General features: G+C 41.1%; 1 protein-coding gene across 1 annotated transcript; it reads right to left on the bottom strand.

Moving 5' to 3' along the window:
• Positions 1-1,200: 1,200 nt before the first annotated feature.
• ttf2 (transcription termination factor, RNA polymerase II) lies at positions 1,201-21,701 on the bottom strand. Its single transcript, XM_060929573.1, has 23 exons — positions 21,271-21,701; positions 20,977-21,088; positions 20,800-20,886; positions 20,650-20,719; positions 19,276-20,217; positions 19,048-19,168; positions 17,068-17,244; positions 16,827-16,984; positions 14,106-14,187; positions 12,602-12,709; positions 12,274-12,424; positions 12,021-12,126; positions 10,166-10,350; positions 9,907-10,060; positions 6,145-6,236; positions 5,981-6,060; positions 5,766-5,902; positions 5,512-5,682; positions 5,317-5,369; positions 5,068-5,221; positions 2,946-3,028; positions 2,103-2,177; positions 1,201-1,562 (listed from the first exon to the last, which is right to left on the bottom strand). The coding sequence occupies exons 1-23, from the start codon at positions 21,296-21,298 to the stop codon at positions 1,418-1,420; spliced, it is 3,471 nt and encodes a 1,156-aa protein (XP_060785556.1). The 5' UTR covers positions 21,299-21,701; the 3' UTR covers positions 1,201-1,417.
• Positions 21,702-25,940: the final 4,239 nt, after the last annotated feature.

The following is a 25,940-nucleotide window of genomic DNA, read 5'->3' as shown; positions in this document are numbered from 1 at the left end:
CTCCTTTAGAATACCATAGAAACAATTTTTCCTTCACATTTCAGAAATGTATCTTAGACAAATTATAAATTCAAATTATCTCAACAAGCAGTATAGGAACTAAGTCAAATCCAAAACTGGGTGGTGTATTAGAAAACTGGATCAATATGGATGGCTTCAGGAAAACAGTAATGTATAGTTGCATATATCCAGAACAGAAAAATACCACACGTTTATTAGATGGCACCGAAACACCATTAATGCTCAGTTTTAGGACTCTGAGGCGCCCTGAGATTAGGTTTTTAGCTAAACCTAAACAAGTTCTGCATGTTAAACTCTCTTAGAAATCTAAATAGAACACTAGGACTAACTGCTTCTTTTGTAAAAAATGATAATTGTGACAAAACTGATAAAAATTGTTATACTTGTTTGAAAATAGCGCAATATTAGCCAGATAAAATTCTGAAATGTATTCAAACTTCAAGGGTAGCACGGTGGTGTAGTGGTTAGCACTGTTGCCTCAGAGCAAAAACGTTCTAGATTCAAGCCCAGCGTCCAGTGGGGGCCTTTCTGTGTGGAGTTTGCATGTTCTCCCAGTGTCTGCGTGGGTTTCCTCTGGGTGCTCCAGGTTCTCTCCCATAATGCAAAGACGTGCAGTTAGGCTAACTGGCTACTCTAAATTGCCCACAAGTGTGAATGCGTGCGAGTGCGCAGAAAGAAATTGGTCACCCTACTGCTGCAGTTTTGGCCATGTCAATCAAACATGGTTCACCTCAAGCCCGGATCAGGTTTGGCAGTGACGATGAGGATTTAAAGTTCAATAACATGTTTATTTTCTGTTTTACGGATATTTATTAACTTTGGTGAATCTGATTACAAGAAGGTAAATTCACCTGATGCTTTTCTGTGCAAATATTATTTTGGTTACATAAGCTTTTAAACATTTTGCTATAATGTTCTACTTTGTTTATAATCCTGAAAAATCTTTATAACTCCAAACATGTTTTCATTGTTGCCAAATTGGTTCAACTGTCACTTTAACAGTCAGTATTATGTTTAAACTTTAAAAATATCCACCATGAGTACCTGCTTTAGGGAGACTGAAAACTGCGAACTGGCAGATGCCTCAGAAGTGAGGTAAAGTAAAATGAACTACATCTTCAGGATATTAATCATCAGTCACAATCATCATCTAAAGCATGATATGCAACGAGTCAGGCGTTCGTGTGTCCATGTGGTCCTCTAGTTTGGAACTGAGAACCAGCGATTTATTATTGTTTCAGTCAGGATAATATATTTATTAATAATAATAAAAAAAACCACATCTTACAGTTCAGGCACTGGTATAAGGCAATCAAACATGGATAAGGCATTGATAAAAGTGCAAGACATACCATAACCCAACAATCTAACAAGGTGATTGTAGCCATGTCATATATTACACACCAAAAATAACCCTCAGGTCTGCTAACGAAAGCTTGGTGAAAGAGGATCCAGTTCCAGACAGGACTTTCTGGGCCAGCTCCTTCTTCTTCTCTTGCAGAGAGGAGATCTTATCCTCTACTGTACCCTCACACACAAACCTGTAAAGGAAAGATACACTGGCTTACGGCAACAAAAATGATTCATGTTAACATTTGCATGACTAACATAGCTGAAATTCCTGCTCATGGTTTTTCTCATCTCATTATCTCTAGCCGCTTTATCCTTCTACAGGGTCGCAGGCAAGCTGGAGCCTATCCCAGCTGACTACGGGCGAAAGGCGGGGTACACCCTGGACAAGTCGCCAGGTCATCACAGGGCTGACACATAGACACAGACAACCATTCACACTCACATTCACACCTACGGTCAATTTAGAGTCACCAGTTAACCTAACCTGCATGTCTTTGGACTGTGGGGGAAACCGGAGCACCCGGAGGAAACCCACGCGGACACGGGGAGAACATGCAAACTCCGCACAGAAAGGCCCTCGCCGGCCCCGGGGCTCGAACCCAGAACCTTCTTGCTGTGAGGCGACAGTGCTAACCACTACACCACCGTGCCACCTGCTCATGTTTTTTATTAAAAAAAAAAAAAAAAAGGCAGCAGCTTGAAATACGTTACAAGAACACAAGACTCACTTGTGAATGGTGACATCACGGTGTTGTCCCACTCTGTAGATTCTGTCACAGGCTTGGTCTTCCAGCGCAGGGTTCCTGTAAAGAGTAGCTCCTTCTCAAATCCTGCTTGTATAGCAGTAATTTAAATTTTTACTCACTGCAAAGTTCTTAAAAGACACCAACATTCATTTCTTCTGCCTTCACTAGCCTGTAATTACAACAGTTCAATAGAATAGAGGAGTCTAAATTCCTCTAATGGACAACAAATTACACACTTATTGGAATTTATGCCATCGTGAAATCCATTACATAAATTATTGAAGGCTACCCATCTCTCTCTTTCTCCCCATTATTTTCCCTCTCTACCTACCCACTGAAATAAAAACACAACAGGGCATGCCGTCACACAAAAATAAATAACTCAATGACAGGGACACAAAGTGGGCTTACTGTTACCACCACAAAAGGTGAGGATTTTCTAATAACAGCAAGTTAGTTCCTGCCATCACTTACACCATAACAGATATAAACAGCTGATCCCTCACCAGCCTCTCTTTCTTTTTCTCTCTCAAAGTTAATAAAACAAAAAACAGCTTGCTATCTTTATAAAATCAGGTTTGTTTTAACTTATTATTAGGTTCAGATTATAAGGACCATCTGCCATACATGTCCCTGTGCAAGGTGTTAATAAAGAAATGGTGATGTAATTACAGTGGGTGCATTAATATAAACCTGTGCCTTGCAGCTGGAACAGCCTATCGAACTAAAGACATATAAAATCAACATCATCTGACAAATCAGATTTGAGAAAAGCACTGAGGTATAAGCCTTTGTTCAAGCTAAGAGACTTGTATAAGGTCTTACCAGTGCATGTCTATGAGGAAGAGATGATTTCCACCAGTCAGATTAATACCCACTCCTCCAGCACATAAGGACACGAGCATTACCTGCAGCACACAGACTTTCAGATAATGCCTCATTCACACACACACACACACATACACACGAGGCAATTTTAATCTTAAAACTCAACTTGTGTAATAGGGTGCATCAGTTGCCGTCACTTTCATAAAATCTGATGCGTTTTTGTTTGGGTGTTCCTTTTCACCAATAAAGACATCCTGTGAAATGTTTTGACCATATTCAAAAGTCTAATGGTGGCACCATGAGGTTCATTTTTTGCCAAAACCCCCCCGCTTATTTTATGTTTTCGCGTAAGGTTTGAATCACAATGTCAGACTCCATTTATTGATTTCTTGTGAGCCAGAGATCATGTTAAGAACCTTTGCAAGGGATTGAGAAGCGTTAATGTGATTCATAATACATTTGTATTGTTTAAAAGTAGTTGAACAATGATTCAGTGAACAGCTAAAACTCAAACTGTGCTTGATAATATATTTAGAATATGTACTAAAAATGTATATCTAAGATATTTGGTATACTCTATAAGGGGCCATAATGTTTCACGAAAAGTGATCGAAATTCTGTCATAAAAGCAGGGCTTTGAACCGGTTCAAGGAAGGAAAACCGGGAACTTTTTCTATTTCACATGGAACAGAAACGAAACCAGAAACTTTATTATTTTTTATGTTCCGGAACAGAAACGCTTATTAAAAATAATGGTAACCGGTTAATACCGGTTTTTATTTCGTTCCTCAAAGTTTCTGTAGCCTACAAATAAAGTCATTCTTCTCCTGCGCAAGTTTCTATGACCCGCTGGGGTTCACTTCCTGTGTGACGTTCGCTGACTGAATGGAGACAGCGGGAGGGTGGACTACTATCACGTCTCCACATCTTAAATAAGAGGTAAATATTGCAGTCTATCGTTATTCAAAAACGTCAATTTCAAACACGATATCAATATATTTGTCCACGTTAATGAGAGGCTCGCGAACATTAAATGACGTTAACCTCTGTTAGCCTATCAGTGCATAGGGCCTGACTAGCCTTTGGTAACACGAAGAAAATGAATTATCTTTCATTTTTGGCACTTTTTCTGTTTGTGTAGATGGGAAGACATACTGAGAATCCAAATTGCCAACATTTGAAATAATAATTGTTTTGAATTATTTCTTGTCTTATTTAATGAAGGTTGTAATAGAATTAGCCTACATTTGGCTTAAGCTGGATGAGACAGAGACATAATTTTATAGCCATTTGTTAAACAGCTGACAGGGAACGTAATTAACCGTTCCGGGAACGAGATTTTTTTTGTTCTAACCAGTTCGGGAATGTCTATTTAATGGTGGAACCCAAAACCGGAAACGTTAAAATTCCGTTTCTGTTCGGAACGAACCAATAGGAAAAAAATTCTGGTTCAAAGCCCTGATTAAAAGTCATAAAATAGCAGCTTTTTCCATAACTTTGAGCTCCTGCGCAGCTCACACAGTGCGCGAATGAAGTGCACAAGCAGTGATTCGGGACTGAGCCGCTGTGTGTGTGATCCCAGCGCATATCACTTACTACTTGCAAGTGGAAGGATGGCAAGCCTAAAGACAATCATAACTACATAATGGGCAGTATTTGCATCAGTATTTGCAGTATTTTCATACTTTTATACTCTTTAATGAAAGGTGATACAAGGCGGAAGTCCGCGCCGTTTTTCAGCAGTCGCGTCACATGACCAACACCAGCGAATCAGGAAGGTGGATGTCACAGTGACGTTGTCCAATGACGACGCCAGCTAGAGCTCAGCACAGCGTATCCGCGTATTCTCAATGTTTACACAGCACCGGAGCTGACACGATCTGGATTGAATACGTGGACGCTGGCGGATTCCCGTTTCCCGGCGTTTCCAGGCGGTTTAATGTAAACGGACAGTGCATCCGCGAAGAAAACGAGACAGATACGGTCTAATGTAAACGTAGCCTGTTACTCTCGAGGTTGCTGTTATGACCCTAATGGCCCTCATTAGAGAACACCTATCAGGTCAAAATGACACATGGCCTCTCTGAAGCTTCATTCCTGCCCCTACAGAGAAACACACCTGTGGTCCTTTAGGGTTAGTGTTAAATTCATCCACCAGGTCCATGCGTCGCTTAGGGTTCACTGTACCATCTATGACACTGAAGTGCAGATGCAGCTTCTTCAAGTGAACGGCTACAATGTGCAGCATGCTCGTCCACTGGGACACAATCACACTGCCGACACACATACACTCGTGTTAGTCTCACATCCCGCTACCTAGACAACCTATAAAAGACATGCCATATGCTCATTATAAGAAAATGTGTACCTTTTCTGATTTTTCTCACGAATGTCTTTTAACTCCGTGAGGACTGCTGAAATCTGAATGACAAGCAATATTATACAACGGCAAATAAATGCATCAGACGTGGTCAATCCAAGGTTTGAGAAAATTAATGAACTGTAACAATTATTTGAGGAAATACTCATTTGAAACTAAAGAGGGTGGATGAAAAAATCTCACCTTGGTGCTTTGTTGGCTCTCCTCAAAAAACTCAACGGGGAAGCGGCTGCCGTTGAGGGAAACTGTGGCTTTGGGGTCCGAGTCAGAGGATTCGGACAAAGACAGAGCGCAGAGCTGCTCTTCCAGTGACAGAGCAATCCCGTCTCCCTGCAGCTCCGACTGATCCAGCGTCTGACCAAAAAATGCATACAAACATGCATGTTAAAACTGACCATGAAGGCATCGAGTGTGTATAGTGTGTGTGAGGAAGTGACCTTCTTCAGCAGGGACAGGTGGCAGCAGCACTGTCTGAGGCGCAGCAACAAGGACAGGATGTGGATGGTGCTGGAAACCTGAGGTTGCTGAGAAGACGACATAGAACCCTGCTGGGACATTCCAAACTCCTGCGCGACTGAAACACACAGAACACACTCATAAATGGACAAGACTGAATCCAGAACACTGCTGTGGATATGGATGTTCTCCGAACCTTTCTCAAAGGGATTGGCTCCATCTCCTTGTTTTGCGTCTCCTCCCTCATGTCTCTTCAGATAGGACTGGAGGGTTGACCTGAGGAAGAGCTCCGCTTAATGCTATATTTAATGTAGTGTGTGGCTTTAATGACGGGGCGTTTCATAATGTCTTTAACCGTACCTGGACTGTGCAAACACCACATCGTAAACAGACTGCTCATCCTCAGACAGTTTTACCCTGTGAACTTTACAGCTTCGTGCGGGCAAAGACACCTACCACCGCAGAATAAGAGAGATGTTAAGCCTTTCTTGTATCTGAACTATTAATTGACAGGCACACTATATGGTCAAAAGTTTGCGGACACGTGACCATCACACCCATATGTGGTTCTTCTCCGATCTGCTACCACAATGTTGGAACCATACAATTGTCTAGCAGGGCTCGACATTAACAGTCGACCGACTGTCCGGACCAACTAAATGTTTGGTCTGGACAAATCAAATCCACATCTGCCTGGCCAACGGGACAAGTTGAATTATTCCCAACTCTCCTGGAAGTTCCAGGAGTCTCTCGCATATTCATAGCGGCTCCCAGACGCCCACAAATTAGATGCAACGTCCTGGAATCTAGAGAGAGAGAGAGCACGAGCATCCTGATGGCTCTGTTTTGCCAAGTAGACCAATCAGTGTTCTGCGTGGGCGGGCTTTACGTCTTCTTTCCCGGACCGAGAGTCCATCAGTTCAGTGTACCAAGGAGCATCATGGCAGAGTGTCCCAAAAAACCAAAATACAAAACCCACTTCACCTCAGACTATACAAGTGTACCGTTGCCTGATAGGGGTAAAAAAAAAAAAAATAACGACTGTGTTGTGCGCTGTACTGTTTACAGCAGTGACTTTACCATCGCCCATGGTGGGGTAAATGATTGTAAAAGACATGTTGAAGTGAGCTTCACAGTATCATTTGTTCATGTATGTATTATTTAGGTTATAGAAGCAGCTTTGGGACCGAAAGGTCACCAGTTCGATTCCCTGAACCGACAGGAATGGCTGAAGTGCCCTTGAGCAATGCACCTGATCCCCAACCGCTCCCTAGGCTGCTCTGGGTATGTTGTACGTCGCTCTGGATAAGAAAATCTGCTAAATGCCTGTAATGTAATGCAATTTATACAAGCTGGCTAGCTGCTAAGGCTACATGATAAGACCAAACTCCTTAAAGACTTGCTTAAAAGTTGCAATAGAATATAAAATACGAGTTAAATAATAGTAATAAGCAGTTTACATAAATAGTACTAGTAGTCTACATATTTTACTATGACAGTTTCTACATATACTGTACACCGATCTAACTTGATTTACAGTCTACAGAAAATGTACTCAAAGTAGGGATTGTTGAAAATTTTTATAGTAATTATTAGTGCTGTCAAGCGATTAAAATATTTAATCGCGATTAATGTCGCGACAGTCATAGTTAACTCGCGATTAATCGCAATTTAATAGCACATTTTTGTCACATAAAAGACCATTGTAACTCTCTTATCAGCATAAAAAAGTGAATGGGCTTGCTTTGTACCAATGTTTTTTTTTTATTATTGCAAAGCATAACACGTCTTGACACAGCCACTGCAAAGTGAAACCTAAGCCGAGCACCGGAGCGGAGCTAGCAAGAGAACCATGAGTGAAATGAGCTACTGTTTGAGTTAGTCTCTAATCAGAGAGACAGGTTACACAGTGACGGTAGGCTTGACATGCTTGATTATAATATAAAGTACACTATTATATTAACTTTAAGTTGTTCGTTGATAAATATTGCATTGAATCTGATCTTTACTGTTTCAGCTCACTTAACACATTTTGTACTTTTACACTTTCTGCCTGTTGATGCGTCGCGCTGTCCAATCAGAGGCGGCCAAATTTGCATATTACAGGAAGGATTTCTGGGATAGCATTGAGTTTACAGTTCAGAGGGATCTGGCTTCTTTAGACGCTGTCTTCTTAAAATTGAATGAATATTTAAAAAGAGCCAAATGAGCCAGTCTTTTGAACGGCTCTTTTCAAAGAACGGATCACAAAGATGCGGATCCCATCAAAGAGCCATAAATCCCATCTCTACTAGCGCGCTCTGCCCGCGCTGGTTCTTTGGGGGGGAGGGCAGAGGACTCTGGCTGTGCGGGGCGTGGCATTACAGTCTAGCTGCTATCGGGGTTTTTTTTTTGCAAAGTCTCTGTTCCAAGTTCCTGGCAGTTTCAAAAGCTTATGAAAAACCTACATCATGTCACAGAGCGTTAATCTCGCGATAAAAAAATTATCGCCGTTAAAATTGAGTCAAGTTAACGCGTTAATAACGCGACATTTTTGACAGCACTAGTAATTATTCAAGATTTACATAAATAAAGTTCCAACAAAACCAGTTCAAGCCCCTCAGTGATGCGGCTGCATTACTGTTTACAAAATTCCAAGGAAGCCGAGTACAGCAGGTACGCGTGTAAAAATAGCCACGTCATAATATCTAATTATAGCTTATTAGACTTTGAATTCATCGAAATTGGAGATACGGCTATCAAACAGCTCAATAAAATAAATATCTGTGGCGAATTTTAATTTGATTCGGACACTGTATTTTTCTTTTGTATGGTACACATTAACGTTACCGTAAAATATTTCACGGGAATGGTTTTCATTCACAACGTGATTCTGTCGCCCTTATCAGGTCCAACTTGTTTTCTTTCAGTTTTGTTTCTTTAAATTTAATTTATACTTCAAGTTTTACTGGATTAATCAAGATTTAACTTTATTTCCTCCAGAAGCTTTGAATTTGGGCGAGTCCAACTCTTAAAACTGCAGATCAGGTAATGGGTTATAACAACACATGCACCATAATGGGGCATTGGATAGTTTTTGTTTATTGTTACAGTTCAAGTTAGAGTTTTATTGAAAAATTAAAAACCATTAAAAGCATAATGACTGTCAACTACAGCTGCTTTTTGGTAAACTTTGTTAACCCCTTTCCTTTCATTGAACTAGTAAATACATAGTAATAAAAAGGTTATGGTCAGGACAAGTGAAAAATCCTGCTGCTTGTCCAACTGGACAAGTGAGTTAAAAAGTTAATATCGAGCCCTGTCTAGAACGTCTTTAAATGCTGTAACATTACAATTTCTCTTCACTGGAACGAAGAAACCCAAACATGTTCCAGCTTGACAATGCCCATGTGCATAAAGTGAAGTCCATGAAGACGGACAGTTACCCAAGGTTGGAGTAGAAGTACTTGAGTGGCCTGCACAGAGCCTTGACCCTCAACCCCACTGAATACCTTTGGGATGAACAGCAGTGCCTGACCTCAGTAATGCTCTTGGGGCTGAACAGGCAAATCCCCACAACCTTGCTCCAAAATCTAGTGAAAAGCCAAAGCTTTACCAGACAAGTGGAGGTTACAAGAGCAAAGGGGAACTAAATCTGGAATGGGATATTCAAAAAGCACACATTAGTGTGGTGGCCAGGTGTCCACATACTTTTGGTCATAGTCTATGGACAAGACAGAAACAAAATACTTCTCTTTACTGTGAAAAACCAAGGCCTAAGTCACAGCGTCAAAATTTGTGCAGTTTTTTTTCCTTGCTTCTGGATATAAATGAGTATCTTTACCAATCTTGTTGCTGATAACACATTTATCAAAATACAGAAATTAAAAATCATGATCTATGCTAATGAACTTACCACCATAAGTCTACATTTAACATAAAATCAATGAAACTCTAGCGCACTGATGAGAAAAATCATTATCTAGCCCACTCAACACAACACTGGAAAACACTTAACTCTGTAACATTTCATAAATAGTAAGTGAAATAATACAGTAATTGTGCCTAGCTGTGTGATGCTGTCTTTCATGCTCCTCGTTTTAAACCTCGACTGCTATGACTGAAATATACTGCAGCACACACCAGAGGCTTGCCTGTAGAGTCCAGCTGGTCTTTGGTCCTCCGCAGCAACAGAGACCTGGTGAGAACGTTAAGCCGCTCTCCTCCTCTCTTAGATCCGTTATCTACCTGAGCCTTCCACAGCTTGTATTCATCAAATGGAGAGCACCTCAAAAACCTACAACATGGTTAAATCTTAAATTACACTGGTAACGGGGGAAAAATAAGCATGCAATGTTTGAAAGCAATGAAAACTGCTCTGAGGTACAGAGTGGAGTTATACTTCAGCAGCGAGTACATATCCAGCAGGTTGTTCTGGATGGGGGTACCAGTGACGGCCCAGTGTGCCTTGGCCCGCAGCTTACACACAGCCATGGAGGTCTGCACTTTAGGGTTCTTGATGTTGTGGGCCTCATCAAGAACCACACGAGCCCAGGCTACACGCAGGAGAAGAGGCAGCTCTGAACCCTAGGCACAGAGAGAGATACAGGAGGAGCATGTGGGCGAATTTGTATTAGTCTCAAATGCAGGCATATCTTTGGAATCAAATTTGAAATGTGTCATACTGGCAATCTGAGAAAAGAAGACAATGTGTTTTTACTTTTGGTCAGATAAGTTTCTTAACACAGTAAGCAGGCAAATAGCATTTGACCTCCGGCATAATATTGGAGGTTACAGAGAATAGGATTATTTTTCTTTGAAAACCTTTTGTGTGTCTATTTTTAAAATGTTTTTTTTTCCACTCAAAGTGGACAGGAATTGCCCATTTCAACAGGACAAGGCCATTTCACAGACACCGCAACCAACAACCCACAGTATTTTTCAATGATATTTAAGGAACAGGTTTGTGCAAGCCAGCAATCTGAGGTTTTTTTTAAAAAAAAAAAAAGCAAATATTTTTAAAAACTTGACTACATCTTGCACTCTCACACACAAATCTCATTGCTGTTAGTGTTTGTTACACTGACAAAACTCAAAGAGTCATCAGTTACACTGTAAAAAAAAAAATAGTTGAGAATACTTGAAATTTCAAGGCAACCGTCTGCATTAAGAATTTTATGTTTTGCCAATGATGTGCCCATGATAATCCAAACTATGATAACACTTATCTTTATTAAGAATTCTTAATTAAGTCAATTTTCAATTCCTCATTCTGCCAACATAGCTTTCTCTTTTTGCTGAACAGTGGCATTCACAGTAGTATAAAAAGGCAATTGAGGTTATCACAATTTTTTTTTTAGATTTTTTTTTGGGCTTTTTTCACCTTTATTGGATAGGACAGTGTAGAGGCAGGAAATGAGCGGGAGAGAGAGACGGGGAGGGATCGGGAAATGACCTCGGGTCGGAATCGAACCCGGGTCCCCGGATTTATGGTATGGCGCCTTATCCACCTGAGCCACGACACCCCCGAGGTTATCACAATTTATCATTAAACTATACATGCCTTTTTTCATTGTTCTACACAATTAGAAAACTTCAATAATGTACAATAAACTTCACACTTTTTTAAAAACTTTATTTCAATATTGAAGTTTTGTAATTGTGTAGAACAATGAAAAAAGGCATGTATAGTTTAATGATAAATTGTGATAACCTCGGGGGCGTCGTGGCTCAGGTGGATAAGGCGCCATACCATAAATCTGGGGACCCGGGTTTGATTCCGACCCGACGTCATTTCCCGATCCCTCCCCGTCTCTCTCTCCCGCTCATTTCCTGTCTCTACACTGTCCTATCCAATAAAGGTGAAAAAAGCCCCCCCCCAAAAAAAATTGTGATAACCTCAATTGCCTTTTTGTACTACTGTGAATGCCACTGTTCAGCAAAAAGAGAAATCTATGTTGGCAGAATGAGGAATTGAAAATTGACTTAATTAAGAATTCTTAATAAAGATAACAGTGTTATCATAGTTTGGATTATCATGGGCACATAGTTGACAAAACATAAAATTCTTAATGCAGACGGTTGCCTTGAAATTTCAAGTATTCTCAACTATTCTTTTTTTACAGTGCAGTTTGTAAATGCTAAGATCCTGATAGTTTTGGCCAGTTAAGTTTATAATAGACTGCCCATGGGTGTCTGAGGTCAACACTACAGACTGACAAATCATTCATACAATTTATGCAGTTCGTGTATCATACCACAGGCTCAGAGTCCTGACCGGGCTTTTCAGCATCCTCTTTCTGAACTGGGATCTCTTTAGAAACCAGGCTGTATGTGGTGATCACCACATCATGTTCAGCCAATCTAGTGGTGAGAGAAAAAAAAAAAAAAAAAGAGCAAGTGAGTATCAGCCAGATAATCAGAGAAAACAGAACAGGAGCCATCTAAACAGATTTAATTTCCAATGGATGCAAAATAGATTATAAAGGTCTGCTTGGGTAACAGTATTACATGCTTGCACTCCTCTGTCGGTTAGGCCCATGGTACAGATACACGCTCAGGCGACTGCTCTTCACATGCCTCTCTATCTCCTTCTTCCAGTGATGCACCAGAGAGGCAGGACAGATGATTAGTGTTCCCTGGGATGCCACCAAAGACGAGTCTGGCCAAATCATACGCCATTTTCAATACATAAACAGAGCACAGTATATTGAAAGAGATTCATACACTCCCAATCTGAGAATAATAGGAAGGCACTGGCACACCTCTCTCTCTCTCACACACACACAATAGCTATATGCAGGAATGAGATTTCCAGCAACACTGAAGGAGTGCTTACCAGTTTTAGAGATCCATCCCTCTAGCTGAGGGTCCTTCTCTTCCTTCTTCTTTTGGGACAGAATGAGAGCAATCATGGTGAGGGTTTTCCCCAGACCCATGTCATCCGCTGAATTAATTAAAACAAATATATATACATAAAGGAAAAGGAAAACACATGCCTAGCCCTCCAAGATCACTGGGTTGTTGAAGTGGGTGCTACATAAAGAACATAACCCTCTGTGGCAGACAAGAAAGCCCTTCAAAGAGTCATCGACTCTGCACAGATGATCGCTGGCTGCCCACTGCCCTCTCTAGAGCAACTCCACACCACCCGTTGCCTCAGCAGAGCCACCATCATCTTAAAAAGACCCTTCCCACCCTGGACACCAGCTTTTTGAACCACTGCCCTCTGGTAGACGGTTCAGGTCCATTGCATCACGGACAAATAGACTAAAGAACAGCTTTTACTCGAGTGTCATACGTGAACCGAACAAAGCCAGTCACCTACACAGATGCCAGCGGTACGGACAGAAACAGAACTGAACGGTAACACAAACTGTCTACACCTCTACATGCCTTCCTCTTACCTGAATAGTATGTGTTTTTACAACCACATGCACCTTATTCTCTCAAATCACCTATATTTATTTAGTTCCTGTTCAACTGCACTCTGTCAACATGGGCAAATGTGCAATTATTACACCTAACTGCAATACATTCACTTATTACTGTGCAATAACCCACTGTATCATAGGTCACACCCCAGATACACAGCACTACTACTTCTTTTAGGCAGTTCTTGAAAAGATGTTTATCTTTTTTTTTAAATTGACTTATCTATCTTTTTACTTGAATGTTTATCTTGTACAGATCTGACTTTTTTCCCCGTAATACTAAGTGTTTGTTTGAATACACCGACTGGATTGCGTGCTTCAATTTCACCGTACTGTACGGTGCAGTGACAAAGGAATCTTGAAGCAAGTGATTAAAATAAATTCAAGATACTACTACAATACTAGTCTGACCAGATTTATGTGAATGATCAAATTATAAAATCGATTCAATTTGTAAAAAAGAGACGCAAGTTTGTGAAAATGTTGTATGTGTAATAAGTTACACCATCACCAGATATTAAAATCATGTTAAATCCTTATGCTTAAAAAAAAAAAAAAAAAAACCAACCAAACAACCAAACCCCTCAACCCATTAATAAATTAGTTCCAAAGTGGACTTCTAGGGTGTAAATTACTGCCATCACCATTTGCCAGGTTCCCCCCACACACACTTTTAAAGACATCTGTGACATGCAAATGGACAGATACATGAAGAAAGTGATTACTGTAGAGCTTGCACATTTCATCTGTGGACCTAATGACTTTCTGTTCTGACGGCACCTTTTCATTAATAATTTATTCATTAATTCAGCCACAGTCCAGGCATATAATATAATTGTCACTCTCAGTCCCATTATATCATTTTGTATATTAATTTGTCTCAACTTTAGAAGAGAAATGACATCTTACCCAGAATACCTCCACAGGGTTTTTGGGTTTCTCTCCATAGCAGCCAGGCCAGGGCTCTTCTCTGATGAGGCAACAACTGGACCTGAAAGGTAAAAAAATAATAATAAATCAATTTGAAACTTCAGGCATGTAGCTGGCAAACAGAAAGAAGGAGGAGGAAAAGAAAAGGGGGGGTAGCAGCAAGAAAATATACAAAGTGCAAAGCATGGCATGGCAGTGACACCATCCTCTGCAATCACAAATCTACAATTTAAACTCTTGACTATTTATTTTCTAAGATATTGCATAGTGACAGCAACTGCAACACAAATTGAATAAATGTATGTAAAATAATAATAATAATAATAGGCCTAAAATAAAAACACACAGTACCAGTCTAAAGTTTGGACACACCAAATTCAATGTTTTTTATTTATTTTTATTAATTAAAAGTCTCTTCATGTCTTAAAGTAACGATGGATGTTGTTTCTCTTTACTTAGTTGAGCGGTTCTTGACATAATATGGATTACTACAGTTGTGGAACATCACTGCGAGTTGGCCTAGTGGTTAGTGTGTCCACCTCTCGATCGGGAGATCGTGAGTTCTACTCACGGTCGGGTCATACCAAAGACCATCATAAAAATGGTACCTACTGCCGTCTGGCAAAGCACGCTGCAATACAGATGTGAGTGGGGAGTCAAACTCTCGCGGTTACCAGAGGACCAGCCCCCCACTGTAACCCTAGCTATGTAATAGGCAAGAGGCGGAGGGCTACGGAAACGGAGATCGGCGCCACCCTATGCGCCACATGGCGTGGGAAGGACTGACAGTTGTGGAATAGGGCTATTTGCTGTATTTTTATTATTTACTATTTGATCTCAAAACGCATTAAAGGAGAACTGAAGGCAAATTTATCATCATCAAAATTCTATTTCTCATTTTATTAAATATAGGAATGCATTTTTGATAACTATTTTGTCACTGCTATAGCAAGTTATGAGTGTTTGAAATATGCTATGTAATATATCAGTCCATATGTCAAAGCAATAACCGTAAACGAGACTCGTTGAGATCTGTGCGAGACATCGTAGGACGGAAGTAAAACGTACAGCGGAAATCAAAGTGACCAACATCCGCCAACGTTGTCAAAAGACGCGCGTGCCCTCCTTCGAATGCTGACGTAATCAAGCTGGAATTTTTGCTTGTTTTCATAGCAATCAGGAAAGTTTGAAAAAAAGTAGGCAGTAATCGTCATTTAAACTAGTTTTTGTGCAATATTTCGTTTGGAAAACAGTTTTCAAAATGGCGGCACTGACACCTGGCTGACACTTCACGTTTCGAAGTCTGGCACAAGTCTCGTGAAGATCGCGTGGATAAGTGACGCCTGCCGTGGACCAAATGAACTAAATTCAACATGGCTAAAAACCGAATAGGCCGAAAAGTGTAATATTTAATTGCAATTAGTTGCCAATTACGAGTCATGATATAAGGTTACTAAAACCGAAAACGTAATTGAATAATGTTAATTAAGAAATAAAGCAAGTTTAAAAATGACTTCAGTTCTCCTTTAAGAAGGTATGAAATTGCACTAACTACCTTTTGACGAGACACACCTATTAACTGAAAAGCATTCCAGGTGACTACCTCGTGAAGATGGTTACATTGATGTCAATAGTGTGCAAAATGCCATCAAGGTAAACGGTGGCTACTTTGAAAAATCTCATCTCATTATCTCATTATCTGTAGCCGCTTTATCCTGTTCTACAGGGTCGCAGGCAAGCTGGAGCCTATCCCAGCTGACTACGGGCGAAAGGCGGGGTACACCCTGGACAAGTCACCAGGTCATCACAGGGCTGACACAGACAACCATTCACATTCACACCTACGGTCAATTTAGAGTCACCAGTTAACCTAACCTGCATGTCTTTGGACTGTGGGGGAAACCGGAGCACCCGGAGGAAACCCACGCGGACACGGGGAGAACATGCAAACTCCGCACAGAAAGGCCCTCGCCGGCCACGGGGCTCGAACCCAGGACCTTCTTGCTGTGAGGCGACAGCGCTAACCACTACACCACCGTGCCGCCCCACTTTGAAAAATCTAAAACATGAAACATTTTTTAAAACACTATCTACCACGTACTTCCATATATTTTCCACGTGTTATTTCATAGTGTTAAATGTCTTCAGTATTGTTCTACAGTGTAGAAAATAGTCAAAATACAGAAAAACCTATGAATGAGTAGGGGTGAACAAACATTTGAATGATGCTGTATAAATTACATTTACCATAATAAACTTCTCTTTATCTTTGATATAAACATAAGCAGGCGGCACGGTGGTGTAGTGGTTAGCGCTGTCGCCTCACAGCAAGAAGGTCCTGGGTTCGAGCCCCGGGGCCGGCGAGGGCCTTTCTGTGTGGAGTTTGCATGTTCTCCCCGTGTCCGCGTGGGTTTCCTCCGGGTGCTCCGGTTTCCCCCACAGTCCAAAGACATGCAGGTTAGGTTAACTGGTGACTCTAAATTGACCGTAGGTGTGAATGTGAGTGTGAATGGTTGTCTGTGTCTATGTGTCAGCCCTGTGATGACCTGGCGACTTGTCCAGGGTGTACCCCGCCTTTCGCCCGTAGTCAGCTGGGATAGGCTCCAGCTTGCCTGTGACCCTGTAGAAGGATAAAGCGGCTAGAGATAATGAGATAAACATAAGCAAAGCCATTTGTAGTTGTTAAGTAGTGTCTCTGACCTTCAACCCTTTGGGATCCTGTGCCTCTGTGTCTGTAGAAGGGCAAGACTCCAGTGAATGGTGGAGGTGGTCAATCACCTCTGTTGTGGCATTGCGCACAGCGAGCAGTCTGTCCTCGGTCATCCTGCCACCATAGAAGGCCTGATTTTGAGGATGCACTGCAGGCAAGCAGGGCTCGTTACTAATGGCAGCTATGGTATACAAAACGTTTGTTTCTAAGAAGAGCATTAAAATGAATTACCTCCATACGTCTGTGAGTAACCCTGACTCAGCTGCAGTCCCAGTGAGCTAGTAGAGGAGCTTGGCTGGAAATGGACTGGAGCCTCTGCCAGGAGAACAGTGCCCCCTGCACGGTTAAAAGGACTGGAATGATGGGGTTTGGGATTCTGCTGGGCATCACTGTCTGCATCTTGAGAACCTGGGAACAGATTATACAAACGTGTATATGCACGTTTTCAGTAGTCTATATATAATTTGTCTAGTAGTAACAAAAAGCAGCTAAACGGACTAATCTTGACCTTTCACACTTCACCTGATATTAAACAATGACCTCCAAGAGTCCACTCTACAGATCAGTATTCGATTCCCACCCCTCACTGAAACAAACTGGAAAGCTTGAAAGCATGCAGCCACCCAGACCAGGCCTGGGTCAAAAACAGCAACAACGGACACAAAGAGCAATGCTTTCCTATTGGGGCAATTACCTTATGTGGCTGGAGAACCTATGAAGCTCTTCAATAAACGTTACATTCCTGTTTAAGCAACACACTTAAGACAGAAGCATACCATGCACCTGAAATACACAATCCATCCAGTACACCTGGTAAACTGCTATAACCAGACCACAGGAGGGCTAAGTTGGTGTAAAGTGATGTGCTCCGACTTCTCACCATGAGTTCATATCTTCAGTTCCATAACCAGCTTCATAACGTTGTAGGAATGAATCGGACGCCAATGTTTATTTGAACTGATGAGTCAGATGAACAGTACCAGAATTTCAAGAAGATCCTGCGAATCCAGTCACCTTCATCGAGGAGTACATACACTGAATAAAATACTAACAAACAGACCAGAAATGTAGCAAGGGGGGACAAATTTTTTTTTTTAAGAACAAATCAGGAGTTTGACCATCATGAGCTGCTCAAACAGTTTCAATGCATCTTGGCACAGATTCTAAAAGTCTATGTAATTATACAAGAAGGATGAACACCAGTTCTCTGAAAGTTGTTCCTTCAGTTGGTGGTTGAGGTCTAGTGACTGAAGGTCATAGTGCATATTATATATGATTCATTTCTACACTCAAACCATTCAGCGACCTCTCGTGTCCCGCAAACTGAATGACTGTCATCCTGGAAAAGACCACTCCCAGCCCATGTTTCATCACAGGAAAGGTAATCAGACAGAAAAACTTTGTATGCATTTTCAGTGAATCTTCCCTCTACAGCAGGGGTGGGCAATTATTTTTTCCATGGGGCCACATGAGAAACAGAAAATTTTGTGGAGGGCCGGACCAAAAGGCTGAACTAAATTCTGCATAATATTAATTGTATTTCTTTATATAAAGCAGTAAATAACATTGTTTTTACAAGCTGCCAAGACTGGTAAGAGTATGGAAAAAACGAGGTTGCCTTACAAAAAATGTCATTTATTCAATCAAATTTCCCAAAACAATGGTTAACAAAATATGAACGTTTGTACCATTTTTTTCAGTCACATTCACCCCAAAACACAATAAAGACATCACAATATTGTCTTTCTACTCCACACATCAAGCAAGATACATCATATTATAATAATGATGCCGTGTCGATTTGGTGTAGGTATCAGATCTACAGATCGGCTCGGGCTCCGGCGCCTGCTGGTGACATCACACTATGTGATTGGCTGGACCGTTTGAAGGATGACGTACAAGTTTGTGGTTGGTGTGGACAAATTACGGAAGTAGTTATCGCAGGATTAGGTTTCGTGGGATTTCATGTCATGCTCATGTCGCGCGCATTGCGTTTTTGTTGAACACAACTTCAAAATAAAAGCAATGCACGTTCAGTCCATGCACGAGGTAAAATTAGAAAATAAGTTTATTTTGTAATTTCTAATTAACCTTACGTGGGCCGGTCAGAATGAACCAAAGGGCCGGATGCGGCCCGCGGGCCGTAAAATGCCCAGGTCTGCTCTACAGGGACAAATGAACCCATCTGTACATTACAAGTTAGTATCTCACCAGTAAGAGCAACACTGGTCAGACTTAAAGCCTCCAGAGCCTCTTCTAGATCCTTCACTTGGCTCTTCAGCCTCTCTCCTTTATCAGGCAGAGCAGACATATTAACCACGGACAGAGTGGCCTAGACACACAAAGAAGAGATGGAAAAATAATTATAGATTAAAAAGCCTTTGAAAAATCACTATTCAGAAATCACATTTTGTTACCAAATACACACACTAACAGTACCTTCTTTTGTTTAAGCTGGGCCGTAAGCTGATTGTGAAGTGCTCTGGGATCCTCTTGACTTTTGCCCTTTGACATTAGCTGGAAGCCTGGGTATGAGGTAAGGGTTTTCTGCAAAGGTGCAGCTGGAACTGAAATCTGCTGAGAGCTTGGCTGAACTGACACCAACTGGACATCATCATCATCACTCCAGTCTCCAAAGGGTGATTTTACTGTTTTCTTCTGGGCATTATTTATAACAGGCTTCAGTGAAGCTGAAACACCTTCTAATGTTGAACATGGGCTGGCCTGACTGTCGTTTTTTGGAGTATTTTTTGGAATATTGTCTGACTGAGGGTCTGTATTTGATGTAGAGGTCTTCCTAGAAGTTAAATGAGGACTGCGTCCCTCAGTTTTTTGTTTAGCGTTTTGCTGTGGAGCTGCTCTCTCCTCATCATCATGGCTTTTTGGGTTCTGTGATTTAGTCTTTTTCCCAGTTTGCTGTTCGTCGACACGCTCACATTTACTGCTACTATTAGAACCCTGAGCATCATCTGCTCCTTTCGCAGTCACTTCACTACTGCTGTGCAATTTCTTGTCCTCATCAGATGATCGCTTCTTTATCTTCATTCCATGAGGAAGTTTTTTGTCTCTCCAGGATTCAGAATGTGCACAACTCGTCGCTTCTCCCTCCCTGGTGTTTGCACCATCCAAGCTTCTTGGGCCATCAGATTCTTTCTCTGATTTCTTTTGGCAAATGTCATCATTGTTGCTTGTCTTGGCGCTCTCACTTTCTACAGACTTTTCCAATGTCTTTACCTCTCCTTTACCTGTCTCTCCTTCTCGAATCTTTTTCCACTCTGAGCTTTTGTCTGCTTTTCCAGGGGCTTTGAAAGGATTTCTAACAGGCGGCAGACTGGAAGGCTGTTTTTTGTCCTCTGAAAAAAGATTCTTCTTACTGCCTGTCTGAAAATCAAACAAATAAGAGTGTTTTTTTTTTTTTTAACAAAAGACAAGGATACATCTTTGCAGACCTCACAGCTAATGCTATTGTATTTTTCGACTCTCAACTACAGTAAAATATAAGTGTTCCAATCCCCCCCCCCCTTTATAATATACAATATGACCCTCTGAGCTTTAGGCATATTCCCTCTGAGCAGGTCTGCTCTCTCCGTGTTCTGTTACTAGGTTATATAAGACATATGCAGTGTGATGGTAACGTTCATTAAGAGAAGTTGTGTTCTATTTTACATAAAAGATCTGTGTCATGTCAGCCAGCGTAATCAAACTAGATGTTTACAGACGTGTTAAAGTTTATTTCAATACTCATCCAACTCATGGGTCCCTAGTGTAAATGTGACAAACAAGATCACGTTTTGTGTTAAAATAAACACATACCTCTGTCCATGGAACACTCCCACACCACTTCTGTCCCTCTTTCTTTCCTACTACACAGCGATAGAACAGCCTAGAGTTGTGAGAAGTAATTATATTAAAAGACCAGAAGGTTAAAGCATAAACCCAGTGTGCACATGGTGTGAATGTTACCTGTAAGTGCCCTGTGCTGCACTGTGACTCAACATCTGCAGTTCAACCAGCACATCTTCATGGCGGAGACAGTGAGAAGGTGGAAGACTGAGAATGAGAGGATCTTTGGGTTTATACACAAGTTACCCAGTGAACAGTGTTCAACAGTGCATTAAGCCTGGATTTATGACCACTCACTCAGCAGCCTGTGTGAAATCACACGGTGTCGCATCCCGCCCGGTGCAAACATAGAAACTTTTACCCTTATTCGGTCCTTCCTTCACACCAGTCTTCAGAAAGCAAATGTTACCTGAACAAGGAATGTGAGGTTAGCGGAGTTAGGATGACTATCGAGTTCAGCGCTGTTTGAATGATGAAGATGGCAACGTCAGAGCCGGTCTGTGCTGCTGCATTTCAGCCATTGAAACTTAGGCTGCTTTTTCCCCTATTATTATTATTATTATTAACAACAACAACAATAATAATACTCACCGTGTCGTTCGCAAAGAAGTCTTTCCATTTTGCAAAGAAAGACTGTAAACCTTTTATTCTACCAGTTATGCTATGACAAAGAAAGGCGCGCTGTCGCAGTTCGATGACGTTCCTCTCCATCAGCCAATCAGAAACTTAGGCTGCTTTTTCCTATTATTATTACTACTACTCCTCACCGTGTTATTCGCAAATTAGTCTTTCCATTTTGCAAAGAAAGACTGTAAACCTTTCTATCCTGCCAGCAGTGATGGGAATAACGGCGTTAGAAATAAACGGCGTTACTTTTTTTAGTAACGAGTAATCTAACTAATTACTTTTTACATCGTTATAACGCCGTTCCCGTTACTTACAATAAAATGCTCTGCGTTACTTTATTAAAGCTGTTTTCATCTGGCACGCTGCTCGTTCAGCCTTTCTTTACTCTGCTTTAGTGTGGGGCGGGGAGACACGAGACAACGGCATAGTCAGCCAATCAGAGTAGATTTGGACAACGTACGTAGGTAGGCCACGCCTACTGCACTACTGCACACACTTTCAATCAGAAGACCCAGCGATGGCGAGCAGTCAGCCCAGCACTGCGCTTTCACACTGGAAATACAGCATTACTTTTCATTACTTGAAATAAATGGCAAAAATGTCTACGTGCAATGCACATTATGTCGAGGAACAAAGCGTTTGTCCTCGTCAGTGGCCAGTAATTAGTAACAATTTTAATAACTACAAAAATATATTACATTTGATAGATGTCTTATCTCACATTGTCCCACAAAAATATTAATGTAGTGTAGATAACGTTACTAACTGGTTCTGTTAAGTGTCCATTTCAGTCATTAAACACATTTACTTTTATTATGATTACACTAATTGAATGTTTTTTTTTGGGGGGGGGGGGACACAAAATGTAACGGAATAATTACTTTCCCTGGTAATTAGTTACTTTTATGACAAAGTAACTCCGTTACTAACTCAGTTACTTTTTGGGAAAAGTAACTAGTAACTATAACTAGTTACCTTTTGAAAGTAACGTGCCCAACACTGCCTGCCAGTTGTTATGACAAAGAAAGGCGCGCTGTCGCAGTTTGATGACGTTTCTCTCCATCAGCCAATCAGAAACTTAGGCTGCTTTTTCCCCATCATTATTATTATTACTATCCGTGTCGTTCGCAAATTAGTCTTTCCATTTTGCAAAGAAAGACTGTAAACCTTTCTATCCTGCCAGTTGTTATGACAAAGAAAGGCGCGCTGTCGCAGTTTGATGACGTTTCTCTCCATCAGCCAATCAGAAACTTAGGCTACTTTTTTCCTATCATTATTAATACTACTACTACTCACCGTGTCGTTCGCAAATTAGTCTTTCCATTTTGCAAAGAAAGACTGTAAACCTTTCTATTCTGCCAGTTGTGACAAAGAAAGGCGCGCTGGAGAACACTGCTCCAAAAAGAGACATCTGGTACACCACACTCAGTAGTTACTGGAATCAACTTGTGAAGGATATAAAGTGGAGGAAGGTCTGGCTTCTGCCAAACTGTTTTCTTATCTCCAATAAAGTAAAAGAAGTCACTTTTAAGTTATTACATATAATATATCCAGCTAAATCCTACATTAAATCCAAATTCAAACTTGACATTGAAGAGAATTGTACGTTTTGTCAGTCATACCCTGAGTCTGTTATTCACTTGTTTTGGTATTGCCCTTATGATTTTTGGTATGATCTTTGTGGTTTTATTTCAAAGGTAACAGGGGAGAAATTTGTACTATACTGGAAGGATGTTCTTTTTGGTCTCCCAGATTGTGAAACACGCAGTAGCACACACACACACACACACACACACACACACACACAATTAACCTTATCATTTTAATGGCTAAATATCACATACACAGAGGTAAATTCCTGGGCAGCAAGCCATCATTCTGTGCCTTTCAGAATGAAATGAGCCAATATGTGTATTCTATACTGTGCTCCCCCAATTTGAAAGCTAATAGGACTATCAATGCTTGTGCTGAACTCTGTATATATTTTTAACTTGCCTGTAAATCTGTAACCCCCTGATAGCAATAGCAATTACAATTTTATTAATGTGCTTATTTGTAATTACTAGTAATGACATTGTTCTTTTTTGTTACTGTGTAATGTACTCCCAATTGATTTTTCTTTAATAAAAAAAAAAAAAAAAGGCGCGCTGTTGCAGTTTGATGACGTCCCTCTCCGTCAGCCAATCAGAATACACTTGGAAAGAAATCTGGCTGCTGTGTTCAAGTATTCAGCTAATACAGTCTGTCGTTCAAATACTGGATACTTAAAACATTATACCGCAAGTACTACTGCTAAAATTAAACACTGCTTCTTAGTATCGTAGTATGATTTGCATATACGCCATTATAAGTGCTTTTACTTCTGTAAAGCACATTGAAATGCCACTGTGTATGAAATGTGCTATATAAATAAACTTGCCTTGCCATATGCAGAGGTGGACAGTAACGAAGTACATTTACTTGAGTACTGTACTTAAGTACACTTTGAGTATCTGTACTTTTTTTTGGCAACTTATGACTTTAACTTCACTATACTTGAAAAGACAAATATCATACTTTTCACTCCACTACATTTCTGTCAAGGTCCTCGTTACTGTGAAGCAGCTTAGAAAGTGGATGTGTTTCCCCCCATAGGTGACACTGAGACAGCCTGTCAGCAATCACTAGGGTCACATAACATCCACAGACTGGAGAAAATCCAGTTCAATGATTTCTCAGCAGCGTTATTTGAACACGATCAGTTGATGGCAGAATGGAAGGAGGCGGTTCTTCTGGAGAATGCACACACTCATGGCCATACCTAGAACCCCTGTTTCAGTTTTCTGACAGGATGAAAGATTTGTTTGGTTTTAAATGTTTGCCTAAAATGAACCACGTCACGGCCTACAAAAACTCACCGTCCGACCTGCGGAAGCATATTGAGGGATGCAAACGTTTTATTCCAAGAGAAAGCTTGCAGTGAAGTTGTCTGTGCTTTTAGAGCTAGCGATAATGTTGCAATAGCTGTGCAGTCTGGTTAGTCAAATGACTTTCTATGGATTTGCCCACCAAGTTGCCATCGCCTTGTCCACAGCTAACGTTAACACATAGCTAGTTAACGTGGACACTGTTAGCTAGCATATAAACACGGAGTTACGCTAACGTGAATAATGTTAACTTATCTGAAGTCCTTTCAGAAATGCCTTAGCATAATCTTTCCTTTCTAGTAACATTAGCGAGAAAGAAAGAAAGCACAACTTTATTCATCGCACACTTGTGAAATTCCTCTCTGCATTTAACCCATCTGAAGCAGTGAACGCACACACGTGAGTAATGAGCACACACACATACCCAGAGCAGTGGGCAGCCATGCTAACAAGCGCCCGGGGAGCAGTTGGGAGTTAGGTGCCTTGCTCAAGGGCACTTCAGCCCAAGGCCGTCCCATATTAACCTAACTGCATGTCTTTGGACTGTGGGGGAAACCGGAGCACCCAGAGGAAACCCACGCAGACACAGGGAGAACATGCAAACTCCACACAAAGACCCCTGTCGGCCGCTGGGCTCGAACCCAGAACCTTCTTGCTGTGAGGCGACCGTGCTAACCACAACACCACTGTGCTGCCCAGTATGATTTTGAGTTTGAAAAGAGTTTGCTAGCTTGTCAGGTGGAGCTTCACTGACTAGCTAGCTTAACGTTAAACCACCATGACGGCACAGCATGCGTTCATTTTTTAAATCCAGTCGGTTGCTTCAGAGGCATTAGGTATTGTAAGTGTCGTGGCAATAATACAACAATGCGTTGACAGAAAATGTACTTTTAGTACTTAAGTACTTTTAAAAGCAAGTACTTCAGTACTTTAACTTAAGTAAAAATTTGACTGGACAACTTTCACTTGTATCGGAGTAACATTTGATCAGTGGGATCTGTACTTTGACTTAAGTAATGAAGTTGGGTACTTTGTCCACCTCTGGCCATCAAAATCAAAGTCCTTCCCATGCCACGTGGTGCCAATCTCTGTTTCCATAGCCCTTGGCCTCTTGCCTATTACATAGCTAGGGTTACAGTGGGGGGCTAGTCCTCTGGTAACCATGAGAGTTTGACTCCCTACTCGCATCTGTATTGCAGCGTGCCTTGCTAGACGGCAGTAGGTACCATTTTTATGATGGTCTTTGGTATGACCCGACCGTGAGTAGAACTCAAAATCTCCTGATCGAGAGGCGGACACGCTAACCACTAGGCCAACTCACAGGTCATTACCTCTGGCCATATGGGGGGCGAATTTACCCCGTCCTCCAGAATTTTCCAACATGACATGACATGACTGCGACAGGACCCTGTGTCTCTGACTTGCAGCCAGTAGAGGGCACTGTTCCTCAGGTTTAGAAATATTAGCTGCTCATACTGGGCCGACATAGAGAAATTATCCGTTAAGGTGTGTGGCTAGATTTATAATACAAGGACAAAGGGAAATTGAGTCATACCCAAAACCCTGTTGACAAAATGAGGCAGCAAATAATATTGTCAGCAAATTGAGATTGTGCTTCATCACAGGCCTAAAGCATGAAACAAAACTGCTGGGTTGTGATTGAATTAAAACTGGTTTTAAAAAAAAAAATCAAATTTCATCTAGATTTTTGTGAGTATCAAGTGGTCA

The sequence above is a fragment of the Neoarius graeffei genome, chromosome 9 (assembly GCF_027579695.1).
Source record: "Neoarius graeffei isolate fNeoGra1 chromosome 9, fNeoGra1.pri, whole genome shotgun sequence".
Taxonomy (NCBI): Eukaryota; Metazoa; Chordata; class Actinopteri; order Siluriformes; family Ariidae; genus Neoarius; species Neoarius graeffei.
The sequence above is the reverse complement of the archived record's forward strand: the minus strand, read 5'-3'. Positions and strand labels throughout refer to the sequence as shown.

Coding starts and splice junctions, on each gene's coding strand:
- ttf2 (XM_060929573.1), bottom strand. CDS start 21,298: ATGGAAAGACTTCTTTGCGAACGACACG. Junction 20,720..20,799: donor GCAGCACAGGGCACTTACAG/GTAACATTCACA, acceptor TCACAACTCTAG/GCTGTTCTATCGCTGTGTAG. Junction 10,061..10,165: donor GATATGTACTCGCTGCTGAA/GTATAACTCCAC, acceptor ACCATGTTGTAG/GTTTTTGAGGTGCTCTCCAT.